At 38.9% G+C, this 25,266-nt stretch overlaps 1 protein-coding gene across 1 annotated transcript in view; it reads right to left on the minus strand.

Annotated features, from left to right (window-relative positions):
• Nucleotides 1–25,266, minus strand: part of smap1 (small ArfGAP 1) — a 114,001-nt gene that overhangs the window by 64,836 nt on the left and 23,899 nt on the right. The window contains exons 2-5 of the mRNA XM_062430984.1: nt 24,334–24,467; nt 21,331–21,416; nt 14,697–14,772; nt 746–811 (exon numbers count right to left, since the gene is read on the minus strand). Of these exons, the coding sequence (XP_062286968.1) occupies nt 746–811; nt 14,697–14,772; nt 21,331–21,416; nt 24,334–24,467 (362 nt within the window). The remainder of the gene's footprint in view (nt 1–745; nt 812–14,696; nt 14,773–21,330; nt 21,417–24,333; nt 24,468–25,266) is intronic.

The raw sequence follows: 25,266 nt of genomic DNA on the forward strand, positions 1-25,266 counted from the left end.
CATAAGTGACTGAATTCTGAAATTACTGCTCATTATGGACAAATAAGGCTGACGATGCCACAGTGACATCAATGAGGTCTCAAAGCATGGATGTATTACAGGAGCTGATAGGGCGCCATCACTCAGCCTGTCAGGTGATTTTTCCCAGTGGCCACTTGCGTTATTGCTGCAGCCTAAAAAGCATAATCCCCATAGACCACCATTGTAAAAGAGATGTCTGCCTGTCAACGTAATGCATTGTGTGCATTCTTGAGGTCTTAAAAATAATACTTTTATTTGGTAAAACATTTGCAAAGCTGAATATTTTAAATATTTTAAACCCTGCATTGTTTACATCCATGTTTGCTTGCTTGCAGTCTTCTTCACTGCCTTTGTGGGCCACATTGTTACACTTATTTGCACATTACCTAATAGAGACTAGTCAAAACCTCCAAAGGGCACTTTTAATCTGTCTCTCACAAATCCCAGTTTTGTGGAAAAACAATACAAAATTGTTGGATACCAGTTTGAATTAATTGAGAAACTAAGAAATGAAAAAGATGTTTCATCTTCTTTCTTCTTGTTACATCACACTCAAAAGTTACCCACGTGTGACAAGATACAGTATGTCTGAATAAAGCATTCAATCTGTGAGTTTAAAAGAAAAACACTGACACAGGGGACATGACAACAACACATCTACATGACAACACCACAGCAAGAGCAAGCCACCAGCACACCACAGAACACAGAGGAGAACCTGCACCTCCTGTCTGCTCCCGTCAGCCTGAGAGGACGGTGAGGTGGACAGAGAGGCAGCTTCAGATGACTTCTGCTGAAAGACGGAGGGTGAGACAGACGTGAGAGACGAAGAGAAGAAGAAACAGATGAAGACAGATAAGAAGGAACAAGGAGAACAGAGAAGGAACAGAGTGCTTCGCAGGGGGGGGGGGGGGGGGGAGAGACAACCAGAGGGAGAACGAAGTTAATTAATAAGAATGAAGGAGGATTTTCTCCGCTACAGCAGAGTGCTCAAGCCAAGGTTATATTCAGCCTTCGAGCTGAACAAGAAGAGTGATGTCAAAATTAGGTCTCACAAGCACACACACACACATGGACACACACACAGTTATAGCGTGTGCAGATGACCTCTATTAACCTGCTGTTGACCTGTGAGAAAGACTGCGAGCATGGCTTGAATTGAACTCTGCAGTCAACCAGCAACAGTAGCCGGTTGTTTTCACGAGCCATTTTTATTTTCCTGCTCATCAGTGTTTTATAGTGTAGGAAACGGTGATCCATCAGTGAGACTGCAAACCTATGACCCCACATCCATTTTGGAACAAGTTAAGACAAATGTGAACCTTAAGAAAGAAGAATATATGGTCACTTCTTTTTTCTTTACTTTAAAGCTGCATTATTGACTGTTTTGGCCACTAGAGGGCAGCGGTGCAAGCTGAAAACACATCCATGACTTACTACCACTTTATATATTTTGTCGTCCAGAAGACCAGGAGTTTCACCTTAAATATTAATGTATCATACATTGCATGAATTAAAGGTGAAACTTTGATTAATGTTATTCCATTCACTGAACTCACATCTGCTAAAGGTTTATTTTCTATAGCAAAAGGAAAGTCTGGAAGTAGCATCAATAATGAACAAAAGGTTCCATGGGGTTTTTCATGAGGTGGATAACATTGGTCCAGTTAAAGTCTCGACCACAATCAATATGTTTTTGTCTATGTGGATACCAGAGAAGAGAGGTAAACTCACAATGTAAAGTGAAGTATCAGTGTCTTTCTATCAGTCACTAGAATTTGATTTTCCCTTGCAGATCCATGAAATGTTGATGTACAGTAAACTGTCAAACCAGTGAGGTACCTGTTACTCTACACTCACAACACACAGGCTCCAAATGAAAAAGGTCTTACTACCAGATAGTCATTAAAATTGTCTGCTGTTCGGGAAGCTAAAAGAAATGGCCTGCTGAAGCTGGACCATTCACTGGTAATAGCAGTGAGACTAAAACAAATCAGTACGTTCATGGGCCACAACCAAAACAATACGCCATAAGAGAGCTATAAAAAAAGATGAGTAAAGCTGAGGGAAACTGCAGAGTCTCTATAGTTTCATTAATAGAAGCAATACCTATGAAATTACAGACTTTATTTAATCAGTTGTTAATATAAAAATGTAGATTAGTGCAATTTAAAGTGTAATTTCCTGTGTATTAAATGCGCATAGAGGTTTCCCTTGTATCAGAAAGCAGGCAAGAGTTAAGGCGATTTTGAGGCTGAACATTGAGGATGTTAAATAGGTGGGCGAAATCACACTGTAACAGTTTGGACTGCTGCCTATTAATGTCATTTGTTCAGACTATATAATAATGTTTTCTACTTCAGGGTGGGATTTTATTATGTCTAGAACTTTGTCTACAATATCAAGTACTTGTGCCAGGGAACAGACAGTATGAGGCTTTCTTATGGGGACATATTAATTCCAATGGGGGCACCCCCGATGGATGCCCCAAGAGGTTGTTGAAAATCTTCAGGCTGACTAGGGGCAGCCTCTAGACCTACGGCGGTGACGGAGCAGGATGGTGGATGGTGGTGTCATAATCCGAACAGACAGAGTTATATCTCCACACACAGAGATTATCACAGTGCCAGATGGGGAGAAAAATAAAGATGGAGAGATGGGAACAGGAGGGATATATTAAAATTAAAAAAAGTCAAGAAAAAAATCATTCCCAATACCACACTTGCATGCATAGCTTACAACCACGTTCAGGTTCAGGAGACTCGAGAGCAAATTTAAACCAACTAAGTATTGTTTTTTTTTTTAAAGGATGGTCAGAATCCTGGCTTGTGCTTGTCACGGCTGGGCACACACAAAATCTGTCATAAAAAGCAGAACTAACACTGTCTACACTTATTACTGCCATTAGAATATTAAAAATATTATAAGATATGGTATGCCAGCCAGGCATGGTAACTTGAGGGTACAGTTGGTATCACAAATCGCTTGTCTGGATACAGACTGTAGGTGGGTTAAAAAACACTCGTCTCTCCAAACAATTATATGAATGGTATATACATGAATTATATGAATTATTTATGAGCAGTCTATTATCAGACAGGCACAGAATATAGTGTCTGATCCAGCTCACACTCTCCACTCCGATTTCCAGCAAGATCATGCTGAACCATTGTAAACATTCATTCCTGTCTGTCCACTAAGCTTCTCAACACTAACATGTAATGTAGATGTTGCTCAGAAGGTGTGTATGTGTATATGTGTACAGGCAATCTGTCGTATATATGTATGTGCAAATTGTTGATGTGTATGGAAGCAATAAGTTGACATTTTTTCTTTTACTATGCAGTATGTATGATTATTTCTTCTGTGGAACTGTAGGACAGAGTCTAGAACAAATTTCCCTAAGGGGACAAAGTATATATCTTATCTTAGCTTATCTCATCGTTGTGTGTTTCCAGAAATATCCCTATCACACCTGATAAATACCCCATCAGCTGCTTCACCACAGACCTTGTTTAATCCTCCCTGGCTGCAAAGAGTTAGTGAACAGATTTAACCACACAGTTGTGATGCTACCTTGGCCTTGTCTTTATCATTTCTTTGTTTATTCCTGCCATCTGGCTGTTTGCTGCCTTTCTACATGCGCCGCAGCTTCAGATACCTCCCTAGAGATTTGTGCCTCGTCTTCACTTTATGCCTCTTTACGAAACAGCAGAACAAATTGGATCATTGCAAAAAATGGTAAAAGTAATCAAGTCATTTAAAAACTTTATATATGTATGGGTTTTTTTGCGGTCCATTTCAGGGGTGAAACAGTGTTGAGGGTAGACACCAGGTACAGTCCACACAGTCACAAAGTTTGAGCAACCCTAGTGGCTACACAAAAACTGTGGGAGGTTATACTGTGAGTTTAAGTCTGTAGAATCTGTAAGGACAATTCTTTTTGAATACCACGTACAAGAATTAAAGCTCACCTCACCAATACACGGTATTTCAAGGGGTATTTAAAACTGGTACTCATGGCTACATAACACAGGCCACATGATTACTACTACTTCATACTGGGTACCATCACCTCCAATGGTGAAAGCGGTATGAATCTCTATGAAAAATTACAACAAAGGCGACAATGACCTCATTTAAATGGTTTAAGAGTGCTCCATTGCCAACTTCAGCAGCTCTCTGAAGAGCAAATCACACATAGGCTCAGGTGTCCTGCACGGGTCCAATATTGCAAACCTGTAATCAACCCATTATCTGCTTAGTCATTGCTGTATCTCTAAATAAATTCCAAGCTGACCTGACCTGTTAATGCAAGACCTAAACAATGACCCATAGCTGTAATCAAAAAGGCTCAGTGATGAATGTTAGCATATGTACTAAAGATAAAAGTTGGGGTAGTAGGTAGCCTGAGATATTTTTAAAAAATCAACAAAAACACAGTGCCACCAGAAGATCTTTGACCACAGGGCTCAACATTTGAACTAATGTCCCATCATTATCTCATACAATAGTATTATACATCAGAACATCTGAACTAGGTATACAATTCTTCATGGAGACATGATATATGTGTGCTTAATCTGCATTGTTGCCAAACCTCCAATGTTTCTGAATTTTGTTTTCACTTCACGATCCTTCATTACTATTACAACCGCTGATAGAAAAAAAATTGGATATTCCAAATAAGGAATTTGGGTGTCATCTTAACGCTCTGGAAACATGCCCCACTAACTTGGACCGAAGTGAAGGCTAGCTTGCTAGGATCGCTGAATGGTGTTACTTTAGCTACATTGTGCCAACAAAGCAATTATTGCAACCAAGTAACTTGTTAAAAGATTGCAACAATAGTCCCAGAGCCGGAGAAAGCAGCAAAAATCTTTTTATTGGAGCCATAATTTCCAAAATGACCACAAGGACTCATATTAGAGGTCCAAAATTTAGCATTGAGCATGAGAATTTACTGTATTTCCGCATTGGCTTCAACCTTAGGCCTTGGTAGTTGCCGCTTGTTCTGGGGCCCGGCTACAGAGTTCCAGTAGTTTTATACCATACCATAACTGTGCATACTCTGCTGCTTTTGCTTCTGTCTGAAGATTAAATGAAAGTAGGGGATGCAAATCAATTATGGAACTGTATTACAGCCCCATTATGGATGGCTGATAAAATACAACAAGCACTCCTCAGCTATTAACTGTTAAGAGAAAAATTAAACCGCAAAAAGGGGTTACAATACTAGTATAAACCCCTCCTCACCTCCTTCATGCCATGCACACCTCCTTTCCTTTCTCACCGCCTCCTCCTTTTGCTCTCTAAACTACCTTAGGGTGCAAACTGACACTGACTGTGTCTTTCTGAGGGCAGAACAGAATACTGTTTTCTCCATTTTTCATCTTTCTCCATTTCTATCTTTTTTCCCTCCCTCCTCAAATGTTAAGGCATCAAACGACTTGCTTGTTCTTGTTGCCTGTGGTGGTGAAAAGAGAGCAGCTGAGATGTGAATTCAGAGCATTTCCTAGCCCCCTACTTATTCTGTTGATGTCTTTTGGGTTTTTTTCTTCTTCTCTCTCTCTCTCTCAAAACTTCCTCCTCTTCCGACTTTGATGCTGCCGGAGATGTCGACACAGCACTAAACAGGCACAGATGGACGGATAATGAAGACAAAGAGAAAAGAGGCTGGAGGGTAAAAGGGAGAGGAGTAGCAAGAGCTGGGTGAAACAGGATGAACAGAGGTTGAATAGATATTAGGACTTAGAGATAGAAGTGTCTGGCTCTCCACCGCGGCGAGTACTGATAGTGAGAGAGAAAGATGGTTAACGTCTTAACCGAGACTTGTACGCTGGGTAGACCTTTAACAGCTTCATTTGTACTCTTGCAGAGGACACTAGCTGAAGCAAAGTGGAATAGTTATACAGAGACTAATAAAACAAGAATAAGGAAGGCTGAGAGATAGGTTTAATATAACTGTAATATAACTCAGCAGTGTTCCCAAAGAATACCAAGTCACAGTCAACTGAAAGACCTTAGGTCATGTTTCGTGGCACGGTTGCATTAAGATTCACAAATCTCCTTGCAATGACAAATGGGGGGACTTATACAACTTAATAACACCAAGAGATACAACATGGATCTTACACTAACAGCCCATTACTGCCATTCTGACTTTGCTTTACCTCTTCCAGTCCCATTAATGTCTTTCAGAGGCTGTAGCTAACTCAATTTTAAAGCCAGTGTCGTGTCTGAACGCGTTCAAATTTTGGGCGAATGTGAACTGAACGTACTGTATTTCTGCCTGATGAACGTTATTGTGAACGTGTTCATTCTGGCGTTTGTGAACGGCGCTCTCTCACAGTTTAACTTCAGATTTCCATAGAACCTATCAGGTGAAAACCCGGCTAAAACACACCGTAAACAGGCCTTAATATGTAGCGGAAAAAATCCAATCTGGCAACACCAGCCACCACAGCACCGCCGCATGTGCCATCAAAATGCGAAGCATGGAGGCAAAAACAAATAAAGGCAGCATCACTGAGCAGCACTACCTCAGACTCTGCCTCCACCATTAATACGGCATCTTCGTATGATTACTTAAAACTATTTTGAAATCTGACTCATAGTTTCAGTGTTAAAGCTGATAAAATAATTGCTGTCTGTGGTTCTATATGGGCTGTGGCAATAATTTTGAAAAAATAATAGCTCGCAGCAACATATTGAAACAAAAAACTATGAACTAGTTCATTTTTGGAACTGTGAACTTAGTTCAAAATTTTGAATTATGAACTATGAACTGAACTAGTTCATTTTAAAAATGTGTGAACTGAACTTTGAACTAGTTCATGTAGAAAGTGAACTTTCCCAACACTGTTTAAAGCTACAGTGAAGATACTGGTATCAGATGAAACTAGATCATCTGAGGCACTGGTACCAAACATGGCATGAGAACGCTCAGATGCTAAATTTCGGTGAGGGAAAAACTGGCATGGCTATTTTCAAAGGGGTCCCTTGTCCTCTCACCACAAGATATCTGAATGAAAATGTGTTCTATAGGTACCCACAGGTCTTCCCTTTGGAGACATGCCCCTTTTATGCTAATCCCATGCAGTTTTTTTGCATGCAGCATAAATGTGTTATTTATGCCTATTCTAAAAATGGTGTATTGAATATTTCTCCATACTGGAGTCCCTGAACAGTCTTGGAATTGCATAAATTGGGTATGACTGGAAAGCTGAGACTTCTTGTGGATTCAATTCAATTGTATTCATGTGATGATGTTACTCCCTGTGTAGCCATTTCATCATAGTGAGACAATTTTTTAAACTAGATCTTAGTGTATACAGTACAATGACCTTTTGTGACATGTAGGATAATCACAAGATGCATTCAGAAGATGTTTGGCTTCCCTATGTATACTGATAATAAATGGGTTTCTAAGCAATTTCCAGAACAGAAGTGGTCACCATCCAATTGACGAAAAATACAATTCTTACAGAAATATTCTAATGTCAAAACGTTTTGATACCAAATCACAGCAGGATTTTTTCCATGATTTATATGGCTCCTTAAGGTCTTGATGTCTTAATGTGGTAGTTTTGAGAGATTTTTGACCACTTTCATCAATTCTGGAGTGTTAAAAAAAATGTTAAATTTTGCACCTATTCTGTGTAACAAATGGTATCAACCCAAATATTGCTGCAACAACAGCCATAATTGAATATGGAAATGGACATCTTATACTTCTATCATAATGTTCTAAGCCTTTGTGAACTCTAAACCTTCATAATTGGAATAGCCTATTCCAATTTGTTACAGTAAATTACTAGAAAATCTTGACACAATGCAATGAGCTTTAGGTTTCCACTTTTCAGATGCTGTATACCACTTCTATGTGGTATATACTGTTAACCTGCTATCTCCACCTAAAGATCCACGGCCAACAAAGGCTTGTCCTTCTTAGACCGTGAAGGCCACAACCAAGCATTGTTAAGTCAGATGGGCTGGTCTAAGAAGGATTTCCAGCTGTGGCACCAGCAGTTCATTTACAGCATAAATAAAGGACAAGGGTCACTGTGTCCTTTATTTATGCTGTAACCAGTTGTAAAGACCTCTGTAAATGAAATAAACAATTTATTAATAAACAGCTATTTTATTTGAATGAATCCAATATTTTTTTTATTTTCAACTAATCTCTTGAGTAGAGAAAAGAGCCTGTATGTACTCTCTGCTCTCCTCTCCTCAGCCTCTCTGTGCAGCAGTGTACTCGCTGACAGCAGTAGCTCCGCTTCAAAACACCTTCCTGACTGTACTGTGACAAATTAATCTCAAGTCAAAGCTTCACAAACTAGCGATGGGTTAATGGATCAATCATTTTCACATAGGGTGTGCCATCAAGCTAATGTTGGTATGACAAACCATCCAACTCATAATGTGAGCTAATGAAGTGTGGATATGGCACCCAGCAAAATCCATTAGTTTTAACAATGGTTAGTTAAAAAAAAGAAGTGTGTTGAGTGTTTCTGTACAGCTAGTCGACATTAGCATACATGGTTTCATCACTTTGCTTTATGACAGTTGCTTTGTGAAGTATATTGTATGTTAATGCTAAGTTAGCAGCTAAAAATGTAGCAAGTGGAGGCAGTAGCATCATCTACAAAGGCTTCATCAGTAACTGGAGGTTGGACCAAAGCATGTAACCTGCTGGTAAGACAAGACGAAGCTGAATTAAAATATTGAAGATGAATTATACTGCCTATCTTCGCAAAGCAATCCCTATGTGACTATAACACAACTCGTAACAACACAGGAGTCCACAGCTAAAGTTAGCTCATGTTCACCAATCACCAAACCACTGCTGTTTTGATGTCAAACAGGCATTATTTGGATAAACTGGCTATATGGGATCTAAATGGTTACATTCTTGTCTGAAAAAAAACCCTGAAAACTTAACAAAGTGACATATTAGAAGTCCTACAACAAAAATTACAACAGTTTAGCCTGGCTCAAAATCTCAGTCATTGCCGCTGCCGGTTGGTGCATTCTGTGGTAAGTTAGGCCACAAAGAATCCATCAATTGGATTATCCAAATTCGGAAAAAAAGAAGGCTGCATTTCTCAGTGGCATTTGAAGGAGGGACAGCCTTGGTTGCACCACTGTGACGCGTTCAGTCTTCAAATGCCTTCACAGAATGCGACCCCATGAATCTATAATTATTATATCAGCCTTTAAAAAGTCCACATTACCAATTGCCAAGGCAATCTATCCAGTTGTTAAAATATTTCAGTCCAAGCATGGCAAAAAAGCAACACCACAAAAGAAGAGGAAGGCTGTGGGCTGTAGTTAGTCATGAGGCAGCAGTCTTAAATTAAAATATGTCTTTTGAATAACTGTGTTACGTTTTTGTCCAGTTCCAGTAACATCACTGTCGGGGGGGAGAGGTTACAGGTGCAACAGAGCACCTTTCTGACACAACGCACACAACCAACCACTCCAAGGCCTGAAACTTTCAACCAGGGATTGATTTAATAGAGTGAAAATTGACAGCAGTATTATGAAAAAATATGACAATTATATAAAAGTCAAGTCTCTACTAACCTTGACCTCTTGACTGCCATTAAAACTGACAGAGAAGTCTGCGTTTTCCTGTTCAACAAAAAAAACAAAAAACGACCTCAGCCACACTCTCCCTGCAGCTCAGATGTCACAATACAATATGTCAGCGGATGGCAGAAGTTAACTAAGCTGCCACAGTTGGCTGCAGGAACACACAGAACGTTGGCAAGCGCTGTGGACACTGCGGACAGGACATCCCTATGACTAACACACGCAAATAAGGGTGAAAATCAGCAAAGGCTTCCTCCAGGGGCGACCGTGTTGCGCTCTTGTGACATTTTTAGGCCAATCACGGGGTTCATCACAGAGGGTTTGCAGGATGCACTCTGATGCCTTGTTGATTCCAGTAACATTGTGAATTTGTGGTCCGTATACTGATACACACACAGTGCTACTGCTTCACTCATGGCAGAACAATGAGCTCATGCTGCATGGGCAGTGGAAATGGAGTGGATGCACTCATGTACTCCACTTCGAACAAAGAACTGCAAGCTGCACATTACAAAACAATTCACCATCCCTCTCTCTGAACACACACACATACACAACTCTCGCAGGCACAAACATTTGCAGTCAATGTTTGCACCAATACAGCTTTTTGAATGTCATACATTAGGTTTGAAGCTTCTAATATTAAACAACATTTTCCAAGTGTCAGAACTGAAATACTAAAATGTCCAAACAGCACATGAAACATCAGGCGTCAGAGTAAAACCTGAGGATGGGTATTGATACCATTAGAGTACTTTTTTCACTACTATACTTTGGTAATATAAACGTTTCAAGCAAAACTACATAACTTTTGAAAAAATAAATAATGAATAAATTACAAAAAACGTTCAATTCAAGTCAATACACTCAGAAGTTTTGTTGCCAAAGCCTTATTTTGTCATTAATAAGCAGATAGCTAACATTAAGCTAACATTAACACATCTTTGATACTGCTGTCTAACTGACATTACTCATGGCTTTTCAGTGTTTGTACAAATGCTACACAGATTTTGAGTGTGTCACATATAATATCAGAAAAGTAAAAAAAGGAAAACAGGAGAACCAGAAGATATTTTTTGCAGTGTCCTCCTTCTGATACCATTTCACTCCCTAAGCCCTGTCACCTACTGTAATGATGATGTTTTTAAAGCTTCGCTAATCAATATTTTTCCATGAACAATGGTTTAAATGCATGGCTTACATGAAAGATAAGATATTCATTTGTTAATCCCACTTCAGGGAAATGTACATGATTGCAGCAGCAAGTGGACAGCAAAAATAGAAGACCATCAACAGACAGAATATATAACAATAAATAATAAGTAAGTGCACAAGCAATAAAAAGGCGGTAGTAAAGGAGTCGCTCGTAATGACAAAATCATAAATGAGTTAGTCGAAACAAAAAAAACAGAGTCTCAAGAATAAATATTGGATTTACATTAATGACACTAAATTATAATGCTCTCTGTGCTCTGCATCTGCTCAGTATGTAAATAAGCTGCTGTTTGACACCATGTTGTATTTACAGCTTATTGACTTATTCAGCTTATTGATGACAGACTCAAGAGAATCAACATGCCATTATAATGTGAGACACACTTCAGGCTACAGTGAAGTTTGTTTAGCAAAACCAACAAAAAACAAGGATTAAGGATTTGTAATGTTGTATTTTTTTACAGAACTGTGTTTATATAAAATACAATATAAAATGACCAAAAATTATATAAAAATGGACTCTCAGATCACATAATTCATTCGGCACTTCCAAAATGTTGTGATTTCTTTGCAGCCAATGAAGCTCCAATTGCATCATATCCATCATGTTACACTATCAACGCTGACCATATCCAGTTTTCAATCAGTACTGGTAAATACATGCAGACCAGTATGATGATGTAACTCCAGTAAAGAGGCAAGCAGAAACTGTAATCACTCAACAAATAAGCCACACCGACACACTCCCCGCTCTCATTCCAGCATAAACTATATAGCTCAGGGTTACTGTAGCCTGCCGTTCCTTCTTCATTTGCACCAAACTGCTTAAAGTGATAATGAGTTGTTTTTAATAATTAATTTGCATATAAAAGCCGAGCCGTCTGTGTGGGTGGCAGAAACAGATCCTAGATCACAGTCTGGCTGCTGGCAATGCTTCAGAGAAAGTCAGAGAAAACATGGAGTGAGGCAGGAGGCTAGAGAGGGAGAGAGAGAGAGAGAGAGAGAGAGAGAGAGAGAGAGAAAGAAGTAGAGAATGAGGGAAACAAAATGAGACACAATGAGAGGAAGAGGGTTAAAGATGCACAAGACTGCTGTGAACAAGACAGTTTGCATTAATGTAACGTGTTCGCTGTTTGTGTTTGAGTTTTTCTTTTTCTTCTCCCTGCAACTTTTTTTTAAGCGCTGTTCTGTTTGTGTTGGTGTGTAAATGCCTCCAGTTTGTAGCATCACTATGTGTGTGTGTGTGTGTGTGTGTGTGTGTGTGTGTGTGTGTGTGTGTGTGTGTGTGTGTGTGTGTGTGTGTGTGTGTGTGTGTGTGTGTGTGTGTGTGTGTGTGTGTGTGGCTGAAAGATGGAAAAAGGCTTGCACTGTTCTTTAGTTTACAGTATTTAAAGCTTCAATCTCTTACATTCGGGCAAAATTTGTAATCAAAATCACAAATGTAAGTGTGAATTCAAATGTGCTTTATTATTATAATATTCTTTATAATTCCAAGTTATTTTACAGAATGCTCTTACTGTCAGTGGTACATTGTGGCACAGTCAGATGCAGCTCATTTACATTAATAACATGAGTAGGCTAAACTTCTTATTACAGTCAGCCAAAGTTGGTGTTGTCCCAGAAGGAACATTTCATTTAGATGTTTGCAAAGGTAGAGAGTGGGGTGTGCTTCCTTTTGTTTGCTGATCTCTAAACTTCTCTCACTGGCTCTCTTTTTTGATTCCTGACAACTATTGCAATCATTTTTTCAAGTGAACAACTGAGTGAAACTCTATGAATGCTATCAAGGAGAGACTGTTTGAAAATGTGCACTGTTATCGGCGTATTTAAACATCATTACATCTCCCCCCTGGTCATTCAGAACAACTATAAACTATTCTGACTTCACATGAAGTAGTTCTGATAGATCATAGACCAATCCCCAGGAAAACTTCACTAACCATCAACAACAAGCAACTTCATTATTTTTACAGTTCTTTTCCCATATAGTCTTGTTTAATACCAGGCACACATCCAAAACAGGCCTAGAGTTTAAAATAATAATCTTAATTTGAATCCTAATCCCAATAATGAAGACATTTTTGAAAATAGATCTCTATTGATGTATTTCCTTCAAACCGATCAGCCTCATCTTACATAACTTTACCTTTATTTATCTATACTTGAGAGATCGTTGACGGCCACCCTAATTAACAATGACATTGAGACAATTACAAAGCCAGGAAATAATTAAAAAAAATAAGTAAATAGATAAAATAAAAAACAATTATACAAATTACAAGTAGATGTTGGGATGGCCAATCAGTAGAGCAGGTTTGGTAAAGTCCATCTGAGTGATACAGCAGGTAATGCAGTAATTTTCCTATAATTGCTTTATAGATAAAGAGATACCAGTGAGTGACATGTCATTATTTTACAGAATACAATGATGTGTACCATAAACATAAAGGTAATGTATTTGTCACTACAGTGAGATTCAGTGTCTGTATTTAATCCACCATAAGTAGGAGCAGTGGGAACCCACTACGCAGCTCCCAGGGACCAACTCCAGATCTATGTCAGTACCTTGGTCACGGGCACTGATAGGACAGTTAACCTAACATACATGTTTTTGACAATGGGAGTATACCGGAGCACCCCGAGGAAACTCATGCAAACACGGGGAGAACATGCAAACTCCACACAGATAGGCCCTGCCCCAGAACCCAAGACCTTCTTGCTGCTCCAGAAATAATTCCTAAGGCAGACTGATATACAGAATTAAGAGGTTTGAGAGTTTAAGAGGATGCATGTTTATAAATGACATCACCATAGTCCAGGACTGACATAAAAACTGAGGAGTGTAGTGGACCAGAGTGTAGTGGACCATAGTTTACTGTAGGAAACACAGGTGATTATACCTGAATTTACACATTAAGATTGCGTCACACACAGTTTAGTGAGAGTTTACTAACCCTTGCAAAATTTGCAGTATGGGAGTCGCCCACTCACTGAAACACTCAAAAACGCAGACCTCACACAGATAATCTCTCCGGAAACAAGAAAGGAATATGTGCACCCACCCGCCTACATACACACCCACATATCCCACAATCACATCCTTTCTTTTCCTTCATCGAACACAAAAGGAGGTTGATTCTTGACTCTGACACACACACACACACACACATCACTATCTGACTGCTATCAGCGCATGACAGCGTTTTTGAAAGGTTATTCTCTAACTGTGTGTACCAGCTCTCGGTATCAAATTCAACAAGGCTGATGCTTTCAGGGATGAAAGAGATTTCACTGCCTTTTCACACATTTAAGCTTAACAGCTACCAGTTTGATGGAGCGCAGGAAAGTTCGGTGGCTGTAAAAAAAATAAAAAATAAATACAAACTTTACAGGCTTGATGAGTAAAAGAAGAGGATGCTGGAAGTCGACCAAGAGTCCTTGGCACATAAAAGTCAATACTGGATCTCATTCAAAAGTCTAGTGTAAGAAAAAGATGGGAAGTATGATAGCACGCTACAGCTGCCAAAATCATACAAACACATCTTTGTTACAGTTTTTAGCATTTTAGCATTCATTCTCAGTCTTTAACCAAAGGGCAAGTGAAGGAAAAGTGTGCATGTGTATATTTTGTAAGTCTTTTAAGGTGGTAAGACAAACCAACCTTTCGACAAAAAACTGAAAAACTATCTTATCTTGAATTGAATTTAGTTTCTGCCTTTAGCAGATACTAGCTTACATCAAACATGCTTACATCAAACCTACGTAACAAACAGCAACTGATGTGCAGGTTTGCAAGAAATGGCCTCAAACATGGACAGGAAGACCAAAAATCCTCTAAAAGCAACAGTATGGTTGATACTCACTTTAGCAGCATCCAGAGCCTCCTTGTCGTAGTACTTTTTCCTCTCGTACTTGTCCCGGATGAAGACCTCCACTGCTCTGAAGGTTAGAGTTAAGGACTGAAATACTGTACAAAAATAACAATATAGTGCATTTATCATCCACATACACACAAGAACATGCAGTGTGTAGAATTTAGTGGCATCTAGCTGAACAGCGTTGACATAAATGGAATATAATATTCATGAGTATGTTTTAATTAGTGTACAATAACCTGAACATAAGAATGTGTTGTGTTTTTCATCAGCTTAGAATAAACCTCTTGTATCTACATAGGGAGTGGGTCCTCTTCCACTGAGGCCGCCATGTTGGACTACCATGTTTCTACAGTAGCCCAGAACGGACAAACCAAACACTTGCTCTATAGAGGACCTTTTGTGTTTTTCACAAGTTTCACGGCCACTGAGACTACACACTTGGGGGGAGGGTGGGGGGGGGGGTGTTTTCAATTTGTTGCAATCTACAACCTTACCACTAGATGCCACTAAATCTGAAACGCTGCACCTTTAAATCAACAAAAACAACTACTTTATGTTATGTTTTGATACTGCAGGTATTTTGATACATTGTGACCAGGAGTGACTCTATAATGAGTTGACATAATGTTTGAGTCCTTCCCAGTAAAACAAGAGCTCCAGTCATTTGTTCAAATGACTGAATACGACTTATTTTTTTACAACGATACAATGACAATGATCTCAAGCAGCCCTGTTAATAATGACTTATGTGGGTCAGGAGTAAAGACAGAGGTAACCTAACACTGATGCAGTCACTGACATCAAAACAAGGTTAGGTAGATGGATGGCAGGAGTAGACGACACTTATACCATATCACAATTTATCAAAAATCTAAGATGATATATATACTCTCATATCATGATATCGGTACAATATCAATATATCGCTCAGCCCTTCTGCTAACATGATGTTGCTCTTTGCTGTTCCCTGTTTATTACCAGATGGAATGTTCAAACACAGGTCAGTTTTTCAATGGTACAAAAATGTTTATTTGATGAATGATCCTAAATAATGCTGCATGCAAGCACACAACTGTAGTACAGAAGCAAAGAGTCCATTAGTCTTAATATGCCCAGAACATGATGTAATGCACCTATTTGTGGAGGCACAACAGCAGGCACAAGCACCACTCTATTCCACTGTTCTGGTGCCTGGCAATGAGCACAGAGTGAACAGGTAGGACGTGTATTCAGATGAAGTAGAATAAAGTGAATTTTTGGTATTATTTGTAGATGTTGAGACATCTCACTACGTCCGTTTGAGGTGCAATGTCACGATTTGGTGATTTTAATCAACAAACGCTGCATTTATTTTTACAGAATTCGGTGTGATTAAAATACTTCCTGCCCAAAACTGCTTTATATTATATGATAACCTTCTAATTCAATCCATTAAATCCCTGCAGCATGTGAAGAGGAGATATGAGCAGCAGATATGTTGATAAATCTGCAGCCTCGACAGAACAAAGTGCCATTACTGATAGTTTGCATTAATTTTTCTGGCATACTGTATCATACATATCAGATTGATAGTTATAACTTAATATTCTGCCTGTTATTGATCACCAGGCTCATCAATCCTGCTTTCTACCTTTTTTTAAAAGTAAAATTTGATGTTTTATTCTTGAAATGTCTAACTGTGAAAACGCTTCTATTACATTTTATCATATGACATGACCATTCACAACATGGAAAACAGTAGAATTATGGCTGAATCAGCTGTTTTTTCCTCTTCATTTTCCATTTGTTGTCATTGTGTGTTCATGTCACGCTGCTCTGCACCATCCAGACAACAATATGATTTTTGTGGAGAAGCCGATTCACTTGATGAGTCATTGCCGTTATGCGCTGAAGGTGCGCTGGGAGACGACCACACAGTCTGTGCCCCCAAAACCTCTAATCCTGCACATGCTGTTGCGCTTCCATGGTTAAATTAGGCTCTGCTAATGCTCCAACCCACACAAAAACCTCTGTCTATCTTTAACCAGGCAGTTTTTGAGCCTAAACTAATCAAACCTTAACTGTAGCAGATCAGAAAACAGTGATTCTCTACATCTTCACGCTGTTAACAAGGGCAGAAATGTTAAAATGTTCAGCTGAAAACCAATGTAAAAAATGTGTGAAAATGAATTTTAAGAGGATTCCTGAAACTATCACCTTTGTATATTAAAATTGAATACCCTAGTTTCCCTTCAGAGTATTTTTTAGATTTTTCTTGCAATGATGTGCACTGGGAACCCTGTTAGAAAGACACCAAATCTGTATCTCCTTAACTAATTGTATGGACATAATTATTATTGTCCAATTAAAGTGATGGATCAGTTCATTCTATCCATTAATAATAGCAGTTATGTGTGGTTTTGGTGTTCCCATTAGGATGCCGTACTGAACCTCACACTCGTGAACTCCCAAGTCGCACAATCCAAAACACCATGCACCCGGGCTGCTACCATCGGCGCTAATCTCCACTCTCTTATCTCCCTATTTCAGCAGTGCGACGTTTCTGTCAGATCTAGTAATAGACTTCAAAAGATTGAAAGATGATGACCACCCCGCGCCAGTCGAGCTACGAGATAGACTGGAAGAGGCGAGGCTGCTGGGGCTGCATCTCAAACGCTTATTTATTACTGTGCTGTCGAATAGAAAGCGGCAAGAACAGATAGGATGCTGCACTACAATAGTCAGCACGGCGGAGATGGATATAGTGGATAAATGCATGTGAAATGACAGAGTGGTTATATGTATGCATGACCACAAATTAGCTTTAGATGAAGATGGATGCTACATCAACGAAAGAGCATACCAAATACACCAGAGAGGCTGATATATGAGTCCACAGCTGAACTTTGACATATCCTGCCTAAAAACATATTCATTAAACTGCAAAAAACGAGTCAATATTATCAGTGGGAAGACCTGAACTGAACTGAACTGAGTGTGCTCATACGTTTTATTATTTCGATTTAGGACTTGCAGTGGCTGCCATTCTGGTGAGCAAAAATAAGCAATTATTGGTCCTACTAGCATTCAAATGCAGTAATACTGTAGATATCTGTGGCTCAGGAGTTAGAGCAGGTCGTCCACTGATCAGAAGATCAGCAGTTCAAGTCATGTGTCCTCGGGCAAGATACTTAACCCCAAATTGCTACCTATGTCTGTACCAATGACGTATGAATGTGTGTGTGTGAATGTGATAGTTCCTGTCATCAGTGTATGAATGTGTGTGTGAATGGGATAGTTCCTGTCATCAGTGTATGAATGTGTGTTTGAATGGGATAGTTCCTGTCATCAGTGTATGAATGTGTGTGTGAATGGGTGAATGTGACTTGTCGTGTAAAAGCACTTTGAGTTGTCAAAAAGACTGGAACAGCACTATATAAGTACAATCCATTTAACATTTAGCTATAGTTAGAGAAAAAAACTGAAATGAATGAAACTGTGTAAACACTGCAATGGGAACAGCAATAATAATAATACTCCTAAACCAGTAAATCAAAAAGGCAAAACACCAGTTACCTGGATGTAACTCCAGTTCTATGTGTGCAGGCGTATTGCCCCTATATCGCAAAATAAATGAAAGAATGTAACACCATCCATCTATTGTTGGGGTGGTGCTATAAACAGGAGACATCTGCTGCCGAACTATAAATCAAAATCTTCGATGTGGGTGCATGTTCCAGCTGGACTGCTGTTAACCCTTTGTGTCAAGTAGGAATTCAGCTTTACTGTCACATGAACTTAATGTTTTTTCACCTTGACAATAATGTAATTCTGGTATGAACACTGGTCAAACAGAATAACTTTAAAAAAATATATTGTCTACAGTATAGTATTCAGTTGATTGTATAGTCTTTAAAACCCATATTAGTTTTAAGGGCATATTCCCATTCCCATATTGAAAATACCAAGAAAATATGAATAAGTCTACACTAGTGTAAAAAAAACATTCCAACACACACAAACACAGCCATGTAGGAGGTTAAACAAATAAGAAGAATCAAACTGCACCATCTCATTTACATACATAACCATAGTAAATAACATGGCCAAAATGATGTGTGAATACAAAACACAGAAGCACACACAGGAAGCACTCACGCACACACACACGCACACACACACACACACACACACACACACACAGACACACACACACACAGGCCGTAGCGCTCCTAATCCTCGGTCTGTTATCTGCTGTTTTCAGCCAGCGGCGCTGCTGTCAGAACAACTAATGGACTTCAAAAGAGTGAAGAATGATGACCACCCGCACAAATGGGCCTGCCAGATACAAGATAGGGTATTAGAGCAGCATTTCAAACAGGGAGATTATTTATTTCAGTCTGGTGGTGGAAATATGAACATATGCTGCTGCGTTAAGCACACAGCTGTCTTGTCTTGTGTAGCAGAAAAAGGGCAAACTGGAAACCGCTGTTACACCGATGTATACACAGACTGCTGTAGGTGTCCTGGTTAAATGTGCTGAACGACGCTGACAACAGCACGCCCGTTCCGTCTTGATTGGTGCTGGAAATAATGGTAGTGGATGTGCCGCTGAAGCAGAAGTTTGATGGTGATGAGTTCGATTGGATACTATTATTTTTCTATCTTCATACTAAGCTCGCTCAAGTTGTTATTTACACCTGATCACAGCTTGTCAGTATTTCTGCTTTACTTTCATCTCACATGTCATTTATTCAATTAGTTGCTTAGCGATCCTGATATGGCCATAGAGCTCCATTGTTGTCCAATTACTATTGACAAGAATATGTGTCTCCTGCCACTCTAGCAGCTCTTTGAGGCTGTACTTTATCACTTAACGTGATAAATAGCAAGTAAGCAAGTATGTGATTATTTTTACATGTATTCAGTCATGATCCAAAGTACTGGACATATTTAAAGTTTGACCTGATGACAAAAAGTCAGGTAATGATGATGAAAGTTATTACAATTCATCCTTAGGTACAGTAGACATGAATGTTGCCAACACACTTGACTAAACACCTAAAATGTCTAAAAAGTCAGGATCACCAAAAGTCAGTAGGAGTCATCATCTAGGGACCATGAATACCTGTACCACTTTTCATGGAGATCTATCTAATAGTTATCAAGACATTTCAAGAAGACCCAAAAATGTCAACCTGCTCGTAGCACTACAGGAAAAGTAAGGGGAATACCAATACCAGGGGGATTCATCCTCTACTGGACATGAATATGTGTACACAGTTTCATGGTAATCCAAGTCCGGATCAAAGCGGTCCACCGACTGACCGACAGAGCGCGGCTAAAAGCGCATCAATTAGACACGCTGTTACACTGGGTGACATGTTGCTTCATTACAATGACTACAACTGCTGGACTTGATTTTGAGTCATGACCACATACACTGTCCTGCTGCTGTAAACACTCAACAGCTAAATCTAAATCTACAGCTGAAAACAGTCCTCAGAAAAAGCACTGTTTACTCCTGTTTGAGTGAGGTTTACTAAAAATTACAGTTGCTCTTTGTTTTAGGAGATTATTGAGACATAATGGTGAAGTCAGAAAATGATGAGAGATTTTCTTTCCTGACAAAAGGAATCATTTATAATAACAGCAACCTTGTTCTATTCTATGCTGACTGATGACCAATCAGAAGTTTAGGAAGCTTTTATGCAAATGGATGGTGACCTAAAAGGTTTCATTCTGCCCAAGTCTGAACAATCATTTATGTCCTCTGTTATTTCTCTACAGGTGGACTGCTACTTCTTATTTGTTATTATGTTGGACTGCTCAGCAATCAGCATTTTCCTGTGCTGGCTGTACAGATCTATTTATTTTCTTATCTTGATGTTCATAAAATTGTCTTTTCTTTTTTCTCGATCCTCCATAACGTTGTCGCAAATTAGAAAATGATTAGCTACAAATGAGGAAGACAGCAGGAGATTGTTAGCAATGCATCGCTAAGACCAGGCGTAGTTAAGACTAGGCTAAAGTCCATTCTAAAGACATGTCCTAAGAAAGACCGACTTAACGGTTAGGAGCAGGGCTTAGTTAAGACCAGCTGGTGCCAGATCTTAACCTAACCAAAACACCTAGAGACTTTGGAGCAACAGGTAAGACAGCGTTCTCACAATCATCAAAACACTGAATAAAAGAATACGTTTGAGATGAATTGAGTTGTGGAGGTCTTTTCATGGAGCACTGAAGCCGTTTTGGTGGCTTGTGGTGAAATAAAGCACCTTACTAATATAGGTGACAAAAGAAAAGAAAATATAAAAATAAATACTCTTGTTTTCTTTTCATTTATCACCAATAAATGAAAAAATGTGACCCAAATATGTTGACACAAGTCGTTTTCATGCAAATATATGGTAACATATGGAGTTTGTATGCAAATATATGGATACACATGGAGCTTTCAGGGTTGTATGTAAATATATAATGACATATATATGGTGATATAGTGTGTTCTTATGCAAATATGTAGTGACATGGTAAGAGGCAGATGTATGATGCCAACTGGGGTTTATGGGCAAGCGCTGGATGATAAGTGGTATATAGTGACAAAGCAAGTTTTTATGGAAATGAATGTGAAGGATACTGGTCGGTCTGCGGCCGTCTGAAGTTCTCTGGTAGGTGGGCTTCATACAGCTGCTTCGCCCTGTGGTTGCCCATGTCCACCATACTCTGTGATGAGAGGACGAAAAAAAGAGGAAGAGGAAAAAGAGAAAGAAATGTGTCATTAATATGAGGAAGGCGATTGGTAAAACACTTGTGAGAATGTGTCTCACAAACACACACACACACACACACACACACACACACACACTAACACACACAGTGAGCTCTTTCATACAATACATCTGCATTCAACCCGATACGTCCGCTGACACGTCCCCACACACACACACACACACTCTCACACGAAAGTGAAAGACACACTGGCCGTATGTGTCAAGGCTAAATTAAAAGGAGGGTGATAAATGGGTTGATGATAAGCAAAGTGGAGGAGACGGAGTCGGAATGATCAGCCATCCAGAATTAATTAGTCATTGAAAACAGTGATTAACATGCAGAGTGAGACTCTTTCTGCTCAAGCTCAGCTGATGGATAGACACTGCCTTGAAGAAGACACACACATACACACACACGTATATATATACACACACATGCACACACACACACATATATATATATACACACAAATGCACACACACAACATCTAACAATGGATTCATTAATTGGTCATAACTGTTACTGAAATTGTAATGTTAGTTATATATTTATTGTTAGTGCTAAATTACTGTTACTGTTATTGTTAGGGTCACAGTGTATTCTTTTAACTGCATGCACCGAAACATAAGGTCCATATCATGACAGTATGGGGCGATCACATGTACTGTTACACCCCCCTACTATTTACAGCTGTCTATCTTGTTCCCTGTGCTTGTATGTGTACTATCCACTAGAACGCATACTGTATTCATCATTTATATTGCAGTATGTGTATGATACTGAGATCACTCCCTTTATTTAACCCATTATGACGTAATGTGACTTCTAAAAAAAAAAAAGTCAAAACCTGAAGCACTGTTTAGAAAAGATCTCCTAAAATCTGAGGGTAAGAAGGGATAAGAGTGACAAAAAACCAATAAGCAAACAACATGTATCCCATAATGTATTTCTCCTTCCCTGAGTATATTTCAGCGAATCACGTTGCAGTTCATCTGTCATGTGAAAACAATGACATCATGGGGCTCAGTAGGTTCATCACTTGACATGTTAGTAATGACAAACTAATGATGTTCTTTATGGAAAATATATATATATATGATCTAATATTGTGAGTGTTTAAAGTTTACACCTGTTTGTCCAGGATTCTTTGAGGAATATACAGTTTTTAAAAAAAAGACATAACAGTGTAAAGGCAGATTTTGAGTTTTCTTTCCATTTGGAATGAATGAGAAAAAAAAGTTCACTGATGCTTTTAATTACTGTAACTGTCCCCGTTAGCTCGGTTGTAAACATCACAGCTTACACATCCACCCATCCGCAATTCTGTGCCTCCAGAGCTGTTTTAATTAACACCTCACGAGTTTGTGAACTGCTGTGTGTACCGTCAGATGTTTAAAACTGAGACTTTTTATATTTCTGAAGAGTGAATGAAGGAAAGAGTACGAGAGGAAACAGATACAGACAGACAGATAAATATGGAGACAGTGAATAAAGTGCAGCTGATTCAAGATTAAAAGAAGTGATAAAAGAAAGGAGCCAAGTCATAAATAGAGATGTACTGAGAGGGCAGAAAAACTGTAGCAGTGTTAACAACAGCAGACTCAGTTATCATTAAACACAAAAAGCTAGTTTTTCATCTAAAAGTCACTTATGTTTGACTAAACTTTTAGGTTCAACTTAATAGCTCTCTATCCAACCATCATAACCTTCACTGCCTCAATAGAGATAAAGAAACCCTCCCATTTATTTCCCAATGTATGTCATTTCAAACGTAAATGATAACAGTGCTTGAAATAATCTTAATAAGAACATTCAGAAACAGTTTGATAAAGGAATGTAATGTACGATTTTATTGGCCTGAAGACCTTGATAAGAATCATCTATATAAATCACAGATATAATAAGTATAATAGTTATAATTTTTCTCTCACTTGATGTTCTGCAGAGACTACTTCAAATTAAAACAGAGCTAGGTACCATTTTACAATAAGACTACCCTTATAAATTAGATTAATTAATTAGATTGTAAACATTCATAAACCAATAATAAACAGTTGTAAATCAGTTATGACCTAATTTCCCATACATCAATGCAGGGTCACTATTTGGCAAGATGAAGGTAGGCTCTACTACTGCATTTTTATCCATCTAGGTTAAATAGGTTATCAGATGTTGCTATTTTGTCACAGTAAATGGTGATATGTTTTATACTTTACAATAAGGCTCATCTTTTTGTTAAATGTTAATAATTCATTATTAAATGGTGATGTCGTTTACACCCTTTACAATAAGGCTCATCTTTTTGGGTTAGGGTTAGGGTTAGATGTTAAATGTTAATAATTCATTAGTAAATGGTGATGTCGTTTACACCCTTTACAATAAGGCTCATCTTTTAGTGTTAAATTAGTTTGTAACTCATAAATAAATGCTCATAATTGGTTGCTAAGAAACATGAAGATAATCCACTCAACCAACAATGGAAACCAAGGATGCTGTCTGATGAAGACAAAGCTAAGAATCCAATCTGAGATTTAGCAGTACAGATACATATGGGATCACTATTTGGCAAGCAACTGGTCACTGTTACCCTTTTTATTTTGCCAATGAGTTATAACAGCTTATTAATGATTTAGAAAGGGTTCACAACCTAAATAACAAGCCAATTACAAACAATTCACCAAGTCTTTATGAGGGTAGGCTTATTGTAAAGTGGTACCCAGAGCTACAACAATTACAGGCAGTGGGAACAGTAATAACTATGAACTATCATTTACAGTGGATTTCTGTGTGTGTGTGTGTGTGTGTGCGTGTGTGTGTGTGTGTGTGTGTGTGTGTGTGTGTGTTTGTGTGTGTGTGTGTGTGTGTATACCTGGATCTGCTCTGAGGTCCATTGGTCCAGATTGACAGACTTGACTCTGGAGATGTGGACGCCCAGGTTGCGGTGGATGCCGGCGCAGCGGATGCACATGAACACCCCGAGGTTCCATGACGCCCATCGAGGACCTGAAGGCGAAAGAGAGAGAGAAAGAAGGATGTTTCTGTTTTAAAGCTGCACCGGTGAACATTTGATGTAAAAAACCTGACGTGTTATCAGTTTGACTGACTGCAGGACTGTTGCAGAGAAGAGTATCCGCACCAAAAAGAGAACAGTCCTTTACAAAAGTGCTTTGAAAATTCAATTGGTAAAGCAACCACACATAGTTTTCAAACACTTAGTTTGATGCCTAATGACTAGGGCTGGCTATTGGTCCGAAATAAATTGATACCAAGTAGTATCGAAACGTCTCCGTTAAACGATACCTGCAATCGATCCTTTTTGCACCCAGAGCCAGAAAACATGACTATTTGTATGGACTTGCTCACAGCCAATCAACACAAGAGTTCTTCGATTTAATGACATGTGATTGGACCACTGCCACAGCAGCTAAAAGCAGCAGGTGGAATTTTATGCAATTTAAGGCTTTTATTCACATGATGGGTATCAAATGAAGTACTCAGTTGGTATCAGTATCACTTTAAGGGCACTTGTATTGGTACTGGTATCATCATTTTTTAAACGATACCCAGCCCTACTAATGACCCTTCCTCTGTAAGATGACTGTAGGAGGAGGATTCGGCGTGTCGTCCTACATTCATTGCATCAACACTTTGAGATACTCATAGGTCTTAAGAACAAATCTCCATTCACAGAAACTCATATTAAGAAGTTCTGCATTGGATAAAGTGTTAGACTATAAAGAGATGTCTACAGACAAGCTGCATTCAGATACTATCCTCTATCAGAGCTGAGCAGAAATTCAAG

This window comes from Scomber scombrus, chromosome 12 (genome assembly GCF_963691925.1).
Source record: "Scomber scombrus chromosome 12, fScoSco1.1, whole genome shotgun sequence".
Classification (NCBI taxonomy): domain Eukaryota; kingdom Metazoa; phylum Chordata; class Actinopteri; order Scombriformes; family Scombridae; genus Scomber; species Scomber scombrus.